The sequence below is a fragment of the Nilaparvata lugens genome, chromosome 3 (assembly GCF_014356525.2).
Source record: "Nilaparvata lugens isolate BPH chromosome 3, ASM1435652v1, whole genome shotgun sequence".
Lineage (NCBI taxonomy): Eukaryota > Metazoa > Arthropoda > Insecta > Hemiptera > Delphacidae > Nilaparvata > Nilaparvata lugens.
The window spans coordinates 48,092,212-48,108,446 of record NC_052506.1 but is presented as its reverse complement, the minus strand read 5'-3'; the positions used below and the strand labels follow the sequence as shown (position 1 = coordinate 48,108,446).

General features: G+C 33.6%; 1 protein-coding gene across 1 annotated transcript in view; it reads right to left on the bottom strand.

Annotated features, from left to right (window-relative positions):
* Positions 1-711: 711 nt before the first annotated feature.
* The window catches only part of LOC111050717 (cytoplasmic protein NCK1), a 37,654-nt gene continuing 22,130 nt past the window's right edge, over positions 712-16,235 (bottom strand). The window contains exons 5-6 of the mRNA XM_039422813.1: positions 12,915-13,127; positions 712-5,950 (exon numbers count right to left, since the gene is read on the bottom strand). Of these exons, the coding sequence (XP_039278747.1) occupies positions 5,744-5,950; positions 12,915-13,127 (420 nt within the window). The 3' untranslated portion in view covers positions 712-5,743. The remainder of the gene's footprint in view (positions 5,951-12,914; positions 13,128-16,235) is intronic.

Genomic DNA, 16,235 nt, shown 5'->3' with positions numbered 1-16,235 from the left:
GACCAACTGCCAAACAAGTTGCTGGAATGGAAGCTTTTCAATTCATTTACTTGTGGAGGGTTCGCATAGTTTTGGACGGAAACTGTTCTAGTGAATGGTCCTCTGACCTCTGACATACAGAAAGCAACTGGTGCTTGGTAGCAAAAAACGGGAAATGGAGCAAGTCGAGATTTCTCATTACTTGCTAGCCACGTTGCTATCATGCTATCACCTATGAACAAGACATTCAACTTTGTATGTTGTTAAAGAGCAACTCAACTTATCATTGTCTTGCTATCACCAGCAGGTTGCTCTCTGTATGTGCGCAGTCTAACTCTAACTGTAACAGCATGCCGTTGTATTTTTCTCAATTTCTAATGAGATGATACGAAATGAATGACTTGGATGTTCAGTTGATCCCATGTATTGAACAGAACTTACAAATTCCCAAACACTCTAGTTGCTTTTCAGGAAATTATATTCAGCTGTCAGAATTAGGGCCGAAACACGCAAGGAGTTTTTCAGACTAGTCAGCACGACACGTTAGAACATGAAGCTCTCCAGCCAATTGGAAAGCTTTCTGTCTGTCGTGCCAACTGGAAAAACGTATTGTGTGTTTCAGCCCTTACTGTAACTCAAGGGTTGATTACATGATACTGAAATGAGCAGTAACTCATTGATTATCATTTTTTAAAATAGGAAGTGGAACATTGTCACATGAGAAATCAGAAACATTTTTCTATTAAAGTTTTATTTTGGCTAGAATTTTACAAATGAAGAAAATTATTTCTACAAATGAAATTATAAATAAAGTTTATATACACAGTGGAATCTATTTAGTGACAAATTATCATTTCAGATTCATCTGTAATGTTTATAGAATAATGATTATTGATTATATTAGATCAGGGTGTCTGCAATGCGTTAGAAGCGGCAATTTAGTCCAAAATGCTAAACTTCCATATCAACCTGACATGTTGACGCCAATTAACACAAAAGTTTTAAAAAGTAAAGTATAACTGTATGTTTTCAATTAAATGATAATCTACAACGGTGGCTCGGCTATTTGAAATTTACTGTTCCGCTATCTAACATTTTAGATGTTTTAGAATGATCAGACACTCTGAAAAATTGAATGAAAGTTATTGGATGTTTGTCACATAATATTTTACATTACTCAATTATCAAATCCAATTAAGACAATGAAGCATTATGACAGTTATGGCGATGTCGAGTTAATTAACATTCAACAAGTACTGAGCCATCTTCTGAATGACAATTTATAATTTTGGAAGCAGAAGGGAAAATTATTGAGCTGGATTACAAAAACTATTACAAAATTAATTGGCTAGAAATCACTTATTAAGTTCTACATACATGAGCACACAACACAACACACTTGCTTATAAGCGCTAAACAAAAGTTTATATATAATATATTATTATTATTATATATTTATGAAATATACGAGATACAAATACTCCTTACACAAACTTGCAATCAGCCTTCTCACCCAAGAATCTTTTATAAAATTGAAAAACTCCAACCAGCCAATCATCCCAGATCTTTGCTTCTGATATAGAGAATGCACCGTTGAAGACAGTGAACACATCACATTTATATTCCACAATCGAACAACAAAATATGGCAATTCCCCGAAACTTGTCCTAATGAAGAATTTTCAACTTATATCTGGAAAATAGAGTGCTAAATAATATTGTTTTATGAAGAGTTTAATCAAGAGTCGATTTCACCCGGAGACAGTTCTACAGATTATTCTACAGAAAAGTCTAACTACCTAATTTAAATTGCTATCCTCAGCATCATGTCCAATTTTGGAAAAAGTATGAATGAATAACTAGAAACAAGAAATTTTCGGTCATCGGTTATTCTTATATTTTTAAGGAAGGAGATGTCAATGAAATACCAGTTTTCTTGCTATAGCAAATACAGGAAGAGAAGTATTGACATCTCATTCTAATGAAATATAAAAATGCTGCACTCATCAAGCTTCAACGAAACATTCCATATAGACCAAACGTCAAGAAATATAAGTGGATAACTGTTCTTTGTTTAAATTATTTATACCTATTATTATTTTTTATTATTATATCACAAATCATCTTTCCTAAATCTTATACACAATACCGATGAGTATTATATACCATGTAACTTATGATAATATTAAACAAAAGGAGTATTTTATCAATCTATTATTTACTTATACATACAAAGTTCGTTAGGCTTTAATTATGTATTTCCCAATCTCTAACAATAAATAAAATATACATTATTACAATAGTGGCACACTGATCTTTTGGACTAGATTCACAAAACAATTAGATCAGAATTACAATAAAAATTGCCATCAAAACAGGCTAAAAAAGAACAATAAATTGTTCGAAAATGGTCTAAACACGCAAATACAAAATGAGAAACAATTGCACCAAAACTGTAGTGCAATATCAATGTTCGTAAAAAACTAAATAGTTGTCATAAATTTCAACATTGAAACAATGCAATAATTAGAATGTAGAATAGTTAATATTTATAAATTACACAAAACATAGAAATAATATAAAAATACAATATTGATAGTTTCCTTTCTATAGATTTCAAAGTAAATCTCACTCCAATGTAAGATAATAATGATATGGATATGACAATACAGCATAGATATAGTATCTACGATATTTTGAACCATTCTGTTTTAAACAGAATTTAGTCATATTATTGAAATAAAATTTTATTGCGACAATAATACAGTATTATGATCCTTGAAAACCCGTGAGCATTAATAAAATATTTCAAAGGTTTCAAATTCAAATGGTTTTATATAAAGGATGTTTTCAATTATTATCCTAGTAAAAATGAGTTTCTCGTATGATGAAAAGCTAATGAGAAGAAAGAGAGTTAAATGAGGAGAAGAGATATTGCTCGTCACTTCAACAATTCAAAAATTTTCATAACGATTCAACATCGAACTTTTTGGAGGTCTTATCTAATTTCAAATTTCATAGACGTACTTGTTTTAGTGATACTCCTTAATTCTTCTAAATGTCACACTGTATGCTTATCAAATTTACAAGCCAATTATAAGTCTCAGAAGAGCCATAATTCAAGAAACAATTTCCTCAAATAAATCTGGTGGAAGTTTCCTGATGATTATAACTAATGAGATGGTTATAAAAAAATTATTATATTAAAGTTTCAGTAAATGAGCCAAGGATACATTAATGTTTTACAAACTGGATGCTTTATTACAATCTTTCTGAAATAGCTTGATAAAGCATACAATTGATAAGTGAAACATACTCATAATAGTTAGTAAGCTAATTGCAATAAGTATTCAGTACTTAGGACTTAGCAGATTAATTTATATTGAAAATCTTTTTGATTCTTTGTATGAAATTTTCAACTAGATCTTTTTCTACAAACTATCCATGTTTTTCAACAGGATACATCAGTCTTCTTCATCAATCCTAGATTATGTAGCCAAACCTTACAAGTTTTTATATTGAAATTTACGTTATAATAATAATAATATCCAATTGAAATTATTGGATGAGAAGCATATTAAGTAAGCATTATATAGTAAGCAACTGAAATAATTTCTTAAAACAGCACTGACAAGATTTTCTGTCGAACAATATCAGACAAGACAGTCAAAACAATCTATTTTTGGAGAGTTATATGAAAAGAGAAAACATATTTTGATTGAATGTTTCTTAAATTCAAAACAAAAATTCCTAATACATAAAATAAAACTATCTTGATTATTAGGCCACGCAAGCTTCAATAAATTTCATTACACGTAACAGGGCAAATTACAGCTTATATCATTTTATGAATCATTGAATTATTTTGTCCATATTTCTTTGTGCCCTATTTGTGAATGGTTCCAATTCTATACAAGAGTTTTTAATGATTTACAATCTACTATGAAAAATTATTGGTTCCAATCTCAAGCTCCCAATGTCCATTCACCTTTCTTATAAGAATTCTAAAATATCAGAATCGATAATACTTAATGACTGACAATAATTGAATAGCAAATACAGAATTTCTATTTTCGGAAATAAGAAGGTACAATCTCATCAATGATCCTACAATGTTCCTACTATGCTATTAAACAAATTTATTCCATATAGACCTGCTCACTATTGTCAATTTTTTTAGTCATAATGCTACTCTGATACAATCAATTCATCTATAGATGTTCCCACAAAACATTATGCATTTAAATGAACAACGAAGAGTTAAAGCTGCCATTTTCATCAATATAGTGTGTATTGTATAAAATTTAAGTTCTTTTATGTTTGATTTATTTTTATAATAACCAACACATCAACCATTCAATGGTCAATTACTAAGGACGACAACAACAACGGTGACAAAGCTAGAAACACCTACGGAGTTTTCAACATATATAATACATATTTTTAGGATTCTTTGACCACTGAACAGAAAAATGAATACCGTATTTTCATTCTCTACTGAAACTAGATAAAAAATATGCAACTTGTCTCTTGTCTCTGAAATGCTTCAAGCTATCAAAGTATTGCATCCGAAGCATAACTTATGTTGATATTTTTTTAAATAAAAATTATGCTTGAGACCACAAACTGATTAAAAATTAATTACACAGTTTTCAATTAACTTGGATTTAGTTTATCTGCTTGTTTTTGACAGTGGTAGCTGATCTAATTTTCTGAAATTGATAGATAAAAACTATATTATTTTATGTTGAGAAGTGAATTTTCATGATTTAAAAATTACAACAATCTAAACATGATTTAAAACAACATTATCAATCAGACAGACTTCTCCAAAGTGCATGATTCAAGAATGACTCATAACTAGGATGTGGGTTGGGGATCCATGAGCATAATAATTAAGCTGTACTGTACCATGTAAATTTCATTCAAGTGAAAGTGAATAAATGAAAATGGAATAGTGAACAGACAAAACGATGAAACTGTTCAGTACAAATACGAACAGGGAAGATCGCTTTAGGAAAAAAGAAAATGTATCAGTTTCCTCCAATGATTGATTGGATCTCCAAAATGCAATACAAACGTCAATTTACTGAGTTGATTAGTTTATAATAGAAAAAAAGCAATAAGTCAATGAATTCAGTTGAATCTAAACGATTAATTCAATGCAACATAATCATTCAACTACTATAATTTGTTTTGAAAACTAGTGGCACCAATATTTCTCGATACAATGAAGATTGAAGTCCAATGGAGCAAAAATGCCCATTTAAATACTTAATCCCTTAATATAAACAGATGATAAAGAAAAGCAGGCTGAAAATAGCTGCAATTTCCATTGGTGGTTCAACAAAGAAAGTAATCAGGTACGATTTTTTTATGAAAACCATACTTTCCAGCTGGGTTGTCGCAAACTATAGTAGGATTCACTTTACAACGTCAGCATTGATTGGATGAGAGGAGTAATGACAGGTAATATGAGAGGAGTGCTGACAGTTTCAAGTGAATTTCACTATCACTTGGCGCAAACCAGCAGCAGAAAATCAAATGAAGAGCAGAACAGTTTTACGTTGACAAATTATAGAGCCATACAAAATGATCGTTGTGCAAAATTCAGCCTCATACAATGAAGGGTTTCCATGTGAAACTAATTTTGTTAAAAAATATAGCTAGGTGGATATTCTACTAACACAATTTGAGCGAATAACAGATACTGGCTAATTGATAGAAAATCAGTTGGTAGAAATGCTGTATTGAAATGAATGGGTCTAGCAGTTGGGTCGTGGTAACGGGCGAACCAGATAGAGCTTCTCGCCCTGCTTGTTGGTGTAGATGGGCGCACGCTGGTAATGGTCCACCAGCTGCTCGAGTGTGTGGAACTTGCGCTGGCCGATGCAGTAGAGAGCTCCCTCGACGTGCACGCGGAAGTGCTTGTTGCGGCCTGGCGCCTTCAGCGACACAGAGTAGTCGCCCATCTAAACCAATCATCCAACAACACACATTTTCAAACAAATAATCCAGGCTGTGATATAGAAGAGCTGTAGCTTTTTGACAATAAGGCTCGTATTACCATAGAAAATATCCCATGGTATATGTTTCAAATTTCACTGTTAACTCAAGCCGATAGTCTTAGTATTATTTTTCGTGAAGCTATGTGGCACTGGTAGTCTCATACTGAGCCGTTCTTACACTCCCAACAAAACAGTAATAATAGGCAGTAGTCGAAAGTAATCGGCTTCAGTTGACAAAAACGGACATTTGGAACAAAAACGACCTTTACCATAGGATATCTTCTTATGCTATCTTTTCCCTATATATTATAATACTATACTCTAAAGCTGCCTACAGACTTGAGCGCCACGAACATGAGCATTTCACTATTCATCAGCTGATTATATCTGTATTTGAACAGGAACAGCAAGATACATCCTATTATATTAAGCGAGCAATTTCTGTATATCTGTCTATATTTTTATATCTGGTTATTTATGTTCAACGATCTCGAAAACGTTTCTAACGATTTTCACGAAATTTTGAAAATAGTAAGTTTATGATATAAAAATTCGATTGCACTAGGTCTCATCCCTGGGAAAACTCGCTGAAGGACATGAAAAGGACATTTTTCCAATTCACTTTGGAAAAACAGATGGTAATTTCTTCGTCTGTCGATAACAGAAGATGCATGTACCTGTGTGGGAGATCAGCTGTGTAATCAATTAGCTTACCGTATCTCGCAAGAAATCTAGAAGTTTTAATTGTCTCGATCAAAATAATATGATTTGTTGACATGAGATGGTATATCATAATATTCAAAGTTAATAATTATTTCACAGTTCTAAGTGATTGATGAGTGTTATTTTGTTATTCAATTTGGTTTGTGAACAATCTAAATTAGAACTTTTATTTTTTCAAATATTTGGGCTGAAAATTTGACCTGAATTCAAGTGTATGCAACATAGCCTACTTTTTGGAATATTCATAGTGTATAAATCAAATTTCGGGTAAGAAACAGTTTTGGGCTATGCCTGTTAGTTCTTCCCCAATCATTCTGAAGAATTGAGTTCTATTCATCAATAAATAAATAACGAGCAAAGCTCGTAGCCCCGATATTATATAATAGCTTAGCAAGGATATAATAATCCAAGTTTAAGTTCATGGGAAAGATATTGAGATACATATATAAGCTTAGCAAGGATATAATAATCCATGGCCAAGTTCATGGGAAATATATCGCAAGCTTTTGATATAAGAACTGGTGTAAGGAAAGGGGATGGATTGTCTCCTCTACTCTTCAACGTCGCTCTAGACAAAGTAATGAGAGAAGGAACTGAAGCATGAAGGAGGTTGGGACCCAGTGATCATGGGAAATCAGAAATTAAAATTCCATACTTGGCTTTAGTCATATTTGCAGGGTCAGAGGGAAAGGCAAGAAAACAAATTGAAACTTTTAAAGTCGCAGAAAAAATTGGCTTATTGATCTCCTTTGAAAAGACTGTTTTCACCACAAGTCCCAATCTCAAGCTGAAAAAACTTGAAAAAAAGTATGGAAAGTAATGTCACATCCTTCAAATATCTTGGAGAATTTATTTCTGAAAAAGAAGCCCTAAGAGAGAGAGAGAGAGAGAAAAAGCTCAAAAGGATTTGGATTACTACAGAACATCTACAACAAGAAGATAAAATCGATAAAATCCAAAGTACGACATTACAAAACAGTAATTAAACCCTTGTTTCTGCATGCAAGTGAAACTTTAAACTTTAGTGAGGATTTGTGTCGTGTGGAGAGGAAAATCATCAGGAGAATAATTGATCCAAGGAAAACGGAAGAAGGTTATAGGCTACAAAAGAACTGCGTTGTGGAAAAATACTGGAAAGTATCTGCCGATATCAAAAGGAGGAGATTAAAATTCTTGGACATTTGATGAGACTGCCGGAGGGGGGGGGATTGAATGGCGAGGAGAATCCTACTTTTTGTAAAGAGCAAAAAAACGGGGGAAAATTGGATTAAAAATGCACAGAAGGACTTATCTGATGCAGGAATTGATGACATGATTTTTTTAAGGGGTTTTCAAAATTATGCAAACCTACCACTTCTACCCTATACAACATGGATATTTTCCTAGTATAGATAAAAATCACACATCACGTGACAGAACAATTCATTATCAACAGGATTCCTTAGGAATTTTCGAATTTAGTAGTGAGTAGTGGGGGGAGGGAGGATATACCCAAAAATAGAAAATTATGTCCTACAGCCAAAATACAAATTTTTCATTATAATACCTTTTCAAGGCCTTCCTAACAAAAAATACATATTTCGGCTGAAATCATCTCACGCGGGTTATTTTCTATGAGAATCACCCGTTAGAAACATTTAATTTCAGTATTTCCTAGTGGTGGGTTCGTCATAAGGATACGTCAAGGATCAAAACTTCAAACAAACTTTTGACAGAATGATCAGATCTCCTCGTACTACAGCTCATTCTTCTCAGCTCGTCAAGACGGTTCAAAATCATGTATCATAATTGAAATTTGATGAACAAATAAAAAATCCACTTTTAGTGTATTTTAACACAGAAAAATGGCCAATTTCTATATTCAAAACTGTGTATCTCGGTAACCGGAAATGATAAAAAATGGTTCTTGGTCTTGATTTGAAGAACAGAATCTCCTCTTTCGTGTGAGGTAAATGAATTTTGTAAAAATATAATCGTGAGGTGAGATACGTTTAATTTTAAAAAATCAATAAATTTGCGATATTTCCCTCATTTTCACAGTCTCGACAGTTTTACGATAATAAACAGTCATGCAAGATGGGTTTAAGGCAACGTAGCTTATAGAGCATGTAATTCTCTTTCATTTGAGACCAATCGCAAGTTTCTATCATGTATCTTACTCGTTTTAGAGATTCTTGAATAACAGTAAAATCGCAGAAAAAATTAGAAAATGAAAATTATCATTTTTTCAATTAGCTATAACTTTTGAACGGTACTGAAATCAGGAAAACGATTCATGGGAGCGGAAAGAGGAAAAAATTCTCTACAACCTTGACTACTTTTTCGATTTTCTATCTCAAGTTTTTCACAAGATACGCAACTTTGTATATGCGAAAACATTTGGATACGTTAATCATTTCTACAGTCTCGTATATTCAAAGTTGCGTATCTTGTGAAACACTTCAGATAAAAAGTAGTCAAGGTTGTAGAGAATTTTTTCTTCTTTCTGCTCCCATGAATCGTTTTCCTGATTTCAGTACCATTCAAAAGTTACAGCTGATTGAAAAAATGATAATTTTCATTTTCTCATTTTTTCTGCGATTTTACTGTTATTCAAGAGTCTCTAAAACGAGTAAGATACATGACAGAAACTTGCGATTGGTCTCAAATGAAAGAGAATTACATGCTCTATAAGCTACGTTGCCTCAAACCCATCTTGCATGACTGTTGTCAATGGCCTAAAAAGGTATTAAAATGAAAAATTTGTATTTTGGCTGTAGGACATGATTTTCTATTTTTGGGTATATCCCCCCTCCCCCCACTACTAAATTCGAAAATTTCTAAGGAATCCTGTTCATAATGAATTGTTCTGTCACGTAATGTGTGATTTTTATCTATACTAGGAAAATATCCATGTTGTATAGGGTAGAAGTGGAAGGTTTGCATCATTTTGAAAACCCCTTAAAAAATACCCTATTTTGAAAATTCGTAGCCAAAAATGATAGAATCCTGCGCGACCATTCAATTTATTGGAAATTTTATTCTCTTTAATTTTGTCGGGAATGATTTTTCTTGAGAAACTCAAGGTTCACGAGATAAAATTGAAAAATTGGAAAAAGTCCGAAATTTTAGGGGTTTTGGGGGTGAAGCCGCCCTCTGGTGTGTCAGCAAATTTCAGATTCGAATTCAGCGCCCCAAAATACATATAGAACCGTCAAGAAAAATTCTTTCGGGGCTGTTTCCTGAAAAACGACCATTTGACTGGACTATAAGTTAAATACGCGTGTTCGTGGCTGTATGCAGTTTATATGGCTTAGGTCTGTACGCGGCTTAAGGCGGGCTACACACTGGTGTCGTGGACATGATGCCTACGACAAATCTCATGTCCGAGGCATTTCGCATATGAAACCAACCTGTGTTGGTGTAAAATCAGAGCTTACTCACTGCCTGCGACAGACATGGCATCCTTACATTGAGAGGATATGTAATAAGATATCATCTGGGGTATTTGTCCTGCGGCAGCTTGCTAGGCTGAATGATAAAAACTACTGTTAACTGCTTACCATGGACTTATACTATCTCATATTAGGTATGCTATTTTAGTATGGGGTAATTCATCTCAACAAAATATGGACAGAGTGTTTAAGATTCAAAAGAAGGCACTCAGATGTATAGAGAAAGTGAATAGGTTAGACTCTTGTAGGCCTTTATTTAAAAAGCTTGGTCTATTAACTGTGCCATCTTTGTATGTATATGAAGTTGTAATGCATGTGAAAACGAGTGGTGTGATCCAGAATTCAGATGTTCATGAGTATAATACGCGAAACAGAGCAGATTATCATATAATGGGTCACAATAGTAGGTTATTTGAACAAAAACCATATTATATTGGTAGGAAATTTTATAACAAGCTACCTCAAATCTTGAAAAGTAATGATGATTTGAAGATTTTCAAAAAACAAATGAAAAAATATTTAGTTGATAGAGCTTTTTATAGTGTACAAGAATTCCTTTCAAACCTGAACTAGGTTGAACTACTTAGTGTTAGAATTATTATGTAATAACATGACTTGTCTTATACTCCATGAATGGAGTCTTTAGGACGTAATCTATGTTCGAGGCATCGCCTGTGTATCGGACAGGTGTCGCACGGAACCGGTTAGTGGGTTCCATGCGACACATGTCGCGCGAGATGCATCACTCCGCGCATGCGCTCCAGCCACTGTCTACTGCCAGCACTTAGTACTCTTAGTCACTGCTCATGCTCAGTCTGTAATACAGCTTTGTAACAACCGAAAATCACGAGACATGCGACAAGCGACAGAGACATGCATGCCTCATGAAATTTGATAAGACACGACACGCGTCTTAAGACGCGTGTCTTGCGACACCAGTGTGTAGCCCGTCTAAGACACCAGTGCTGAGACATCAGTGACACACCAGTAGCTTTGTAAGCAATAAAACCTAGTGTCCGGCCTGTAAAATGTGCAGTAACTTTTTATTTAACAATAAGGCTCGTATTATAACATCATAACATCCTGCGGTATCATAACATCCTTTTTTCAAATCTTAATAAAACACATTTTGAGAGTCAGAAAAGTTTTTTCATTCTCAGAATGTATGTATTTGAAGTTTTGTTTCATGCAGTTTTGAAAAGTATTGGTAGTATTTAGAGAACAATTTAGTATTTTTGACTACAATACAGAAGAGCTAACAACTCCTACTGTACTCCTTATAGATTCTTGACCATGACAAAGAGGCTCATTATTTAGAGTAGGTGATGTATAGAAAAACTTGAGAACTATAGTTTCTTATAGCTAGAAAACGATATTATTATACGAGGATCATTCAATAAGTAACGAGACATATTAGTAATTTCCAAAAACGGTTAAATTGATACATATGAAACTTTCAGGACATGAAGTTGTCAACCTTGCGATGACATCTAATTAGTGGTTCTATCGTATATTGTAAACATAATCGCCAAATGGCTCAGTTAAAAATGGCGAGTCCGCTTGAGAATTGCACCATGGAAGAACAACGTGCCATGATCAGATTTGACTGTCGTTTTGACTCTGGATTATAATGGTGAATCCACGTTCCATCACACGTTACAATTCTTTTGAAAAAAAAAAACATTCTCCTTCAGTTACTTACTGATTTTTCAACTGTTGACTAATTTCGAGCCGGGTTTCTTTATGAGCGTCCGTGAGTTGTCTATGCACCCATCTTGAACAAGTTTTGTTGTACTGCAGCTTGTTGTTATGGACAGTTCCAACATTTGCGTTTACTTTTACTTATAAATTCAACAGTGATACGCCTATTGTCCCGAATTAACGAATAAATTCGAGATTCGAGAGAGGAAGTCCCAACTTTGATTGGTCGTCCACTGCGTTGATTATCACGAACTTTTGTACGACCACTTTCAAACTGTTCTACCAATATTTGTAAACGTTTGAACGATTCAAACAATGGTCACCGTACACTTTTAACATTCTATTGTGGATTTCACTACCTTTCTCACCTTCTGCGATTAAAATAATCTGATCATAGCACGTTGTTATTCCATGGTGCAATACTCAAGCGGACTCGCTATTGTTAACAGAGTCAATTTGGGATTGTATGCAAAATACGATAGAACAACTGATCAGATGTCATCGCAAGGTGGCCAACTTCATGTCCTGAAAGTTTCATATGGATCAATTCACCCGTTTTTGAAAATAAGTAATTTGTCTCGTTACTTATTGAATGACCCTCGTATTAATACATTCTCTGTGTAGACTAAGGAAATTATTAAATTATCTGTTGTATTTTTTTCTATTGAATATTTTTCCCAATATTTCCCACTGTTTTCTTTGTAATTCGTCGAACTTTCAGCAGTTTAGTGAAATTTAATTTTCTCAATTTTTTGTATTATATTTGATTTTTTATTATTTATTCTGAAAGGTATTTTAATTCATTCAATATAGCCTGAAGTTGTTAATCTTGTTACATAGGTATTTCTAAACACGTTGTTTCAATTGATAATAATAGATTATCTTAACTAGAACATCTTATCAATAATGAATATTAAGCTATCTGTTCAGAAGATCAAATTCGCTTCCTCAGCTAAAAAATATCTCATTTTCACACTTTGTTCTTGGATATGTGACAAAACCGAAATACTAATCAAGAAAAACATGCAGCACAAAACTTATATATAGTATTGATAAGATTGAAAACTTACATTGGTTTCACTATCGCGTATCAAGAAATCTCCATCGTGACCTTGCTGGTTGAGGATGTTGTCACAGTGGGCCCTTGTGATTTCGCCGTAGTACCACGGCTTGCCCATGAGGTGCGGACGTTCCGGAGTTGCGCCTTTCCTTTCTAACGAGTCGTTTCGCTCGGCTCCACCCACTCGTTCCCGGAGAGGCTGTGTCAGATATGCACTCAATTCCTTTAATAAGTCATCATAACAAACCAAATTAATACCTATACCGGTATTTTAAAATACACTACAAAAATAACAAAACAATAAAATAATAAATTACATTGAAAGATAAAGGAAGGGTTTAAACAAACCAAATTAATACATATACCGGTATTTTAAAATACACTACAAAAATAACAAAACAATAAAATAATAAATTACATTAAAAGATGAAGGAAGGGTTTACACAAAAATTAATACTAGGACTGGTATTGCAGGGTGTCCACTGGATCAGGCTCAGAAAATTCCCGTACAATTCCTGTATATTTCACGTTTTTCCCGGTTTTCCGCGCAGGTTAAAACACATGTTTAATATGTAAAAAATATAGTTTGGGGGGGGGTTACTCAGAACTTACACAGTAACTTACTATGAGGTTACTTAGAAGAGGGGTTAATTTGGAAAATAACGAAACTCCCTAACTTACCCTATACCCTTTAAAACATTATAGTCCAGTCACTACCGGTATATACATTGGTGTTTGCATTATATATTGTAGTTCTGATTTTCAATATATTGTTTGGATACATTAGAGAAGTCTAGAGTCTAGAATAAATTTTTATGCAACATTTCCAATATCTTCCAATTGCCACAATTTAAATGAACGATTCAAAATCCCTCTGGAGACGCCAAAGGGATTTTGAATTATACAATTGAATTGTGGCAATCAGAAGATATTGTTGATTGAAAACCGAAATTCATAAAAATTGATTATTTTGTTGAAATTTTACTCGTTTTTGTAACTCAGAACACATTACTTATAGAAAGCTCCAAGTGATTTCATTTTATTCAGAATTTTATAATCTGAAAAAGGCAAGAGCAAATTTAACTGTCCGACGACTGGATTTGGCGGAAACAAGCTGAAAACTAGAAAATGAACCGAAAATACGAGGTGTTTGCGCCATTCTGTATCTAGCATAAGGAAATTTTGCATGCAAAAATTGGTTCTGGACTTTCTCATTTGAACAATATATTGAAAAATCAGAGCTACAATATTATATTGGAAGCACACCCCCTTTTTACTTTCCTTGCCCTATTACCATAGGTAAGGAGAGTATTGCTTTCCGAAAAAAATTAAGGTACCCCAATTTCTAAATTTCTATACGTTTCAAGGTCCCCTGAGTCCGAAAAAGTGGTTTTTGGGTATTGTCTGTATGTGTTGTGTGTGGTGTGGTGTGTGTGTGTGTGTGTGTGTGTGGTGTGTGTGTGTGTGTGTGTGTGTGTGTGTGTATGAGTGTATGTGTGTCTGTGTACACGATATCTCATCTCCAATCAACGGAATGACTTGAAATTTGGAACTTAAGTCCTTTCACTATAAGGATCCGACACGAACAATTTCGATCAAATGCAATTCAAGATGGCGGCTAAAATGGCGAAAATGTTGTCAAAACAGGGTTTTTCGTGATTTTTCCTCGGAAACGGCTCCAACGATTTTGATCAAATTCATACCTAAAATGGTCATCGATAAGCTCTATCAACTGTCATAAGTCCCATATCTGTAAAAATTTCAGGAGCTCCGCCCCATCAATGAAGATAGATTACCAATATCAGGCTTCAGATACAATTGAAACAAAAAAAATCAAGTGGAGTAGATTGAGCATGAAAATCTCTACAATTAATGTTCAGTAACATTTTCACCTAAAATTGAAAATAAGCTTTAAATTTGAGAAAATGTGATTATTCAATTGCAAATTATTGTTGATTCTATTAAATCATTCACTATGAAGAGATAGCAGACCTCATGTGTGTCTCCAGCGTTATTGCCCTGTCACCAGCTGGCTCAAATCTTTGAATAGTAGACTTGAGATGCGCGGGAACACTAGCGTCAGGTGACCAATTTTCATAACGGCAAGGAAAGTTGTGTGAGTGCGCCACACCAGATTTTTCATGTCTATATTGACTGGACTAATATTGAAAAGAACATTTTAGGTTCTGAAAAGCATGTGTGTAATTTGATTTACTATCAATAATTTCAACATCAATAATACCTACACCAGATACGGAACTATACCTCAAACGGATATAAAGGTATTTCCACATATGCCGAACCGAATTTCGAACAGCGTAGCGAATCGTACAATCCGCCCTGCAGCGAACATTAGCCATAAATGTTAATAATTTTAAAACTCAGATGTTTTATATTTAATTTTATTCAATCATATGTGTATGAGTAATTATGTTTATTTAATTATATTTTCAATGATATGTCATGTTATAAAGAGTTTGTAATATGTTTTTGATATTCTAATTGGCAATAAATTAAATTGAAATTGAAACAACCACCGCGCAGTTTCTCCGTACCGTTCGTCGTCCCACTAGCCGCTCTTCAACCGTACTTCACGCCGTTCGCCGAATGCTGAACTTTTCAGCTAATCAGAGCCCTGCTTTGATCAAAATTCGCCGTGCAGCTTGTGGTCCAATTTTGGCTATCCATCACAAGTGGAAAACATATGAATACTTTCGCGAATATTTATTAATACAGTACAGGCCTCTTCTCATAATCTATATTTTGAAAAATTTCGCCGTGCAGCTTGTGGTCCAATTTTGGCTATCCATCACAAGTGGAAAACATATGAATACTTTCGCGAATATTTATTAATACAGTACAGGCCTCTTCTCATAATCTATATTTTGAAAAATTCATTGTTATGAATAATACATACATTTATAGGAATCTATGAATAATGTTTAATGCAAATAAAATAATTTCTGAAAAATTTATGATTGGATAAATTTCATTATTAAAATATTGTTGACCAAGAGCTCAGTATCATGACAATTATTTCCTTTCAAAATTTTGTTATTTTTAAACTAATAATTAATTTCACCAACTAACCAATAAGTTGACTGGAATAGATTCTGTAATTTCAATATCCTATTTATTTTAATAAATACTATAGCATATACTAACTCACAAAAAGTGACACCTTTATAAATATTTTCCACTTGCCATCGATTTTAGTTGGTAAGAACATTGATCATTGTTATTTCACGAAAAAGTGGGTAGAGTTGAATAATTTCCCCCAAAAGGTGTCTGGTTTGGTCTATGTTTTGGCAACACAAAAAACGTACCTACT